The sequence below is a fragment of the Elephantulus edwardii genome, unplaced genomic scaffold (assembly GCF_000299155.1).
Source record: "Elephantulus edwardii isolate Elephantulus edwardi_28Jun2011 unplaced genomic scaffold, EleEdw1.0 scaffold00186, whole genome shotgun sequence".
NCBI classification, from domain to species: Eukaryota; Metazoa; Chordata; class Mammalia; order Macroscelidea; family Macroscelididae; genus Elephantulus; species Elephantulus edwardii.
In genome coordinates, this window is record NW_006399936.1 from 1399281 (window position 1) to 1403936 (window position 4656).

General features: G+C 57.5%; 1 protein-coding gene across 3 annotated transcripts in view; it reads right to left on the reverse strand.

The window, feature by feature from the left end:
- The window catches only part of FBXL19 (F-box and leucine-rich repeat protein 19), a 22684-nt gene that overhangs the window by 16960 nt on the left and 1068 nt on the right, over positions 1 to 4656 (reverse strand). The window contains exons 1-6 of one of the 3 annotated variants that reach the window (XM_006896509.1): positions 4017 to 4052; positions 2927 to 3127; positions 1473 to 1616; positions 1267 to 1353; positions 956 to 1174; positions 293 to 454 (exon numbers count right to left, since the gene is read on the reverse strand). In XM_006896509.1, coding sequence (XP_006896571.1) covers positions 293 to 454; positions 956 to 1174; positions 1267 to 1353; positions 1473 to 1616; positions 2927 to 3127; positions 4017 to 4052 — 849 coding nt within the window. Of the gene's footprint in view, positions 1 to 290; positions 455 to 955; positions 1175 to 1266; positions 1354 to 1472; positions 1617 to 2926; positions 3128 to 4016; positions 4053 to 4656 lie in introns of those variants that run through there. The other 2 variants (XM_006896511.1, XM_006896510.1) reach the window with 2 other exon arrangements.

Genomic DNA, 4656 nt, shown 5'->3' on the forward strand with positions numbered 1-4656 from the left:
GAATCAACAATTGGACAGGAAAATGAACTAAGTTTCTTTTTCTTTAAAGCTTAGAAAAAATGAGGCAAAAAAGCAAGATGATCCCTCGTGAGCTCTTGGGAGTCAGGGGCTCCTAAGACCTAGTAGCCCTGACCTCTTCTCCCCATCCGTTCCCACAGCTGCGGTACCTATTGTGGCCAGGTGGGACAGAGTGTGGACTAGAGCAAAGCAATCAAGAAGGGTTAGGTCTCTACCTCCAGATAGGGTGGGGCACGGAAACAGGGTTGGGGGAGGGAAGAGGTCCCAGGCACACCTCCCAGTTCTCGGGAGGGAGCCCAGGGTGGCAAGACGAGAAAGCCTGGCTCGGATTCAGAACCCTGGGGGGCAGAAGGCCGGGGCCGCCTGGGTCCGATCCTCGGAGAAGGCAGGCGTCTCCACCCACCTTCTTCAGGTGCCTCTCTCGGCCTCCTTTCACCTACAAGTCAAGAAGGAGATACGGGGAAGGGAGAAATCACACTAGCCCCTCACTGCTAGTAAAACTCAACTCCACACCTTCCTCTCAAGACTACAAATCCCAGCAGGCCCCATCCCAGGGAGAACTCTGAGCATGCTCACCTTGCAACCAGTGTCTTGGCTCACTGAGCATGCTCCCATCTCCTCTTTCTTCCCCCTCAGGCCCTTTCCAGCCCCTCCCTCCTCTGGAGCAGCTAATTTGAGCATGCTCTCTCAATCCTCCCCAGCACCCAGGGCTCCCAGAAGCTTCTAGGCCTGGGGCCAGTTCCCCCTCACCTGTACTTTCCTGCACTGAGCATGCTTCACCGTCCCACCCCCAGCAGCTTCTGGACTCCTTCTCCCCACAGCCCCTGGGGGACACACCTGAGACCATCCTAGGCCCACCCGCTCTGCCATTGTGGGCTAAAACTACAGTTCCCACAATCTCTTTGACCTGACCTAGTGAGCAAGCTCCCTGGCTCACCTTTTTCCTTGGGGCTGGGGGCTCACTGCCTGCCTCCCTCTCCTTTCGTTTAGGGGGCCCAGGCACGTCCTCTGGTGGGGGACCAGCAGGTAAGGGGCCCTTGCGCCTGGGTGGGGGCGGTGGAAGCGGCGGCTCCTCCGTCAGCTTCCATCCACTCCCCAGGCTGGCCCCCTCCTCACCATTGTCAGCCCTCCTGCGGCCCGGGCCCTCCCCTGAATCCTGGGGAAATGGAGAAGGGGCATGAAGTTCTGCACAGCCCCTCCACCCATCAGCCTCCCAGAGCCCAACACCTGCTCAGCCCCTATCTGTACCTTGCTGGTCCGGCCTTCCTGGGTACAACGAGGGCACTCCCAGCAATTGGGAATCTCTGCATTGATGACACCCTCAGCCTTCCCCATCTGTGGGAAAGGCAGGGAGTGGATATAGGGTGCCATAACCCCCTCAGGCAGCATTTCCAGCTTCCTCCTTCCTTAACTATCTGCCCCACCCCAGACTCCTCGGCCCTAGGGGTTATTACCTTTAGGCAACCGGGGTGGACAATCTCGTTGCAGATTGTACACTCCATGAGGCTCAAACCAAATTTCTCTTCCTCTCCCTCCACCGTGTCCTCCTTCCCAGCCTCCCCACACAAGAGGCACACAGCTGTGTGTGGGAGCACGGGCTGCAGGGAGAGAGAAGGTATCAGAGGCCTTGAAACAAGAGGAAGAGACCCTCCCTTTGGGGGGCCCTGGCTAGCTGCTGGATAAGGACAAAGATTTGGAACATAAGGGCCAAGATGGGTCAAATCCTTGCCTGCTCCTTTTTGGTTGTGTGACCTTGAGAAACAGATTTAACCTCCTTAAGCCTCCGTTTCCACATCTCTAAAATACAACGAACGACGTTTTTGCCCTTGTAGGACCGTTGTAACAATTACATAATGCTTATAGGGCACCCGATTAGTAATTCTCCCTGTCCTGAAGACTCTACCTGTGGGGCTGGGAAAATACAGCCATACAGGACAGCGGGACTCAGAGGGCACAGCAGCAGCGTGGGGGTGACTCTGAGGTTGAGCAATGGGCAGAAAGGAATCCAAAGATGGTCCCAGACCCCACAATGAACTCACTTTTGGGGAGAACCCGAGGAATACTAAAGGCAGCTGGTTAGATCTAGAGGCAATGGAACAACCTTCTGACAATATGACCCAGGATCAAAGTGCTAATATGGTGCCAGATTGGAGATACTGAGGCTCTAAGGTGAGTTCAAGAAAGATGACAGCAGAAGACGAAAAGAGAAAGGGGTAGCAGGGCAAAGAGGCTAATCGGACAGTGTGGCTGGAAGATGAGAGGACAGTGGTGGTGTAGGAAGTGGGTGCAGGAGGTACCTGGCTTGGCATGGTCCCTCTCTAGAGGTCTGAGGCCAAAGGATGATAAAGGGAGGGAGGAAACCCCCATTTCTCTCACATCTACTGTGTGCTAAGCATTGTACTAGACGCTGTTACATCCACACCATTGTTTATCTTTACAACTCAACAAAGGAAATAATTTACAGAAGGTACCTGAGGCTCCAAGTGGTTGGCTCAAGGTCACATGAAGGGTAAGCCTGGCTCAAACTCAACACTGCCCTGAGCTGTGAGGAAAGAGGCCAGAGGAGGGCAAGCCCTGCTTACAGAGGCCAGCTATGGGAGTGGGCTCTTGGCAGCAAATGCTTCCGGGGAGGGGAAAAAAATGAACTTTCTATGAGCTTTTGCTCCTACAAGGGACGAAAAGGCAGGAAGGGGTCAGGTCCAGCTAAGCCTACAAGCTTTGCCTCCAGCTTGAGGCAGAGCACAAAGATGGACGGAGTGGATTTTTAAACAAGTGAATGAATAAAAGTATACGAATAAGTGAGCAAACAGCAACTGGGCAGTCCATTCTGGGAAGGTCCCCAAGCCACCCTAGAAAGGCCAGCAAGCCACATGGGGAAGGGTGCCCCCACACTGGAGGCTGAACTCACGGCGGTGCACTGCCGGAGCAGGCACGACTGCTTCATGCGCCCAGGCCCCCCGAACTTCTTCATGTCTCGGCAGAAGTGGCAGTCCCCGCACTCAGTTCGCACACAGGCCCGGCAGCGGCGGCAGCGGGTTCGGCGTCGGCGCGCTCCGGCCCCCGGTCCCCGGCTGCTCGACGACATTGGGGGCGTCAGCAACGCCGAGGGCTGTGGATGGATAACGGAAAGGTTAGGTAGGCCCACTTGGGCCCCTGGCCTGGGAGACTCACCCGACTTCCAGGTAGCCAAGGGTCTACCCATATATCCAAGACAACAAGGTCATGCCTTCTGCTGAAGTGTGTCTGTGTGTAGGGCGAACCAGTCCCTCCCTTCACTCAATGCCTCTCTCCCCCACATGGCCAGCTTCCTGCTCTCCTCTAAGACTTCTTCAGAACCCCCTTCCCTAAGCAAGGGGAAAGGAAGACACACTGGACCCTCTCCCCTGACGTCTACACACTGAAGCCCCTTGTTGGTAAAGTGGTCTGAGCAAAGATCCCAGCTCTTCCCCTTGGGATCCAAATGCAGTGTACCTCGCAGCTTTCCCCAACCTGAAACCCCCCAGCTTTACCTGCAAGACACCCAGATTGTTGAGTGGAAGAGTCACCCTTCTTTCTCTCTCCTTTCTCCCTCTTTCTCTGTCTGTCTGTCTCTCTCACTGAGGATTTAGATAAGCTCCAGCGCAGACCCCACCCAACCTCTACCTCCACACCTAGATAGCATCACCAGATCCAATGGGATCTTATCTCATCTCAACTTCCCAGGACTCTAAAACCCCACTGTGAGGTCCAAGATCTCACACCCTTGGCTCCTCTTAGAGGTTCCTCTGACCCAACACCCTCTCTCCTTGCGTCCCTCAGGTCAACCTGGGCAATCTCCCAAATTCCCAAGGAATCTAAAATCCTGCCTGACATTCCCATAAAGCTCAGGATGGGCTCAATTCTTTTCATGCCTAATTGTCTGGAATCCCTTGGGCTGCATTTCCCATGGAAACCAGATTCTGCAAGATCCCATACGGACTCAGAAGGCCTGGAGGGTCTCTATTCCAGGCCAGTCTTACCCCAGCTTCCCTCTTTGCAGGGACTTCCAGCCCCATCCAAGAGGGGAGGGGCCTGGAGGGTAGCACTGCTGGCGAGGGTGGGGGTCTGCAGGGGGAAGCGGGATCTGGACAGGAAGGCTAGCTCCCCAGGGTTGAAATAGGAAGGAGAGCTAGAGAGGCAGAGGCGGTGTGCAGAGCAGAGGTGAGGCGGGGGGGCGGGGAAGGTGAGGCGGCCGGTGGAGGATGAATGGGAGTGGGAGCTGCCCAGGACCGAGGGCGAGGAGGCGCCGCATGAACCCACCTCACACGTGTCCCGGGAGCCATCTCTCCCTTCTCGGCAGCTCCCGGCGGGTCGGCGGCCATCGGCGGCGGGGGGGCCGGGCGGCGCGGGGCGTGGAACGCTCAGAACGCCGGGGTCCACGGCCCCCCGAGGGCGCTCGGCCCCTCCCTCCGGCGGAGGCCGGGACGGCGGCGAGTGGAGATGGGGGGCGCCGGGGGCGAGGCCCTCCCACGGGCTGCGGCGCGGCCCTTCCAGGGGGAGGTCCTGCTCCGGGGGGCTCAGTCCCTCAGCCCCCCCAGGCCAGCGGGGGCTTCTCGGCCGCAGGGTACTCAGCTTCGGCCCGGGCCCCAATCAGTCCGGGGTCCGAGTCCCAGCTCCCCT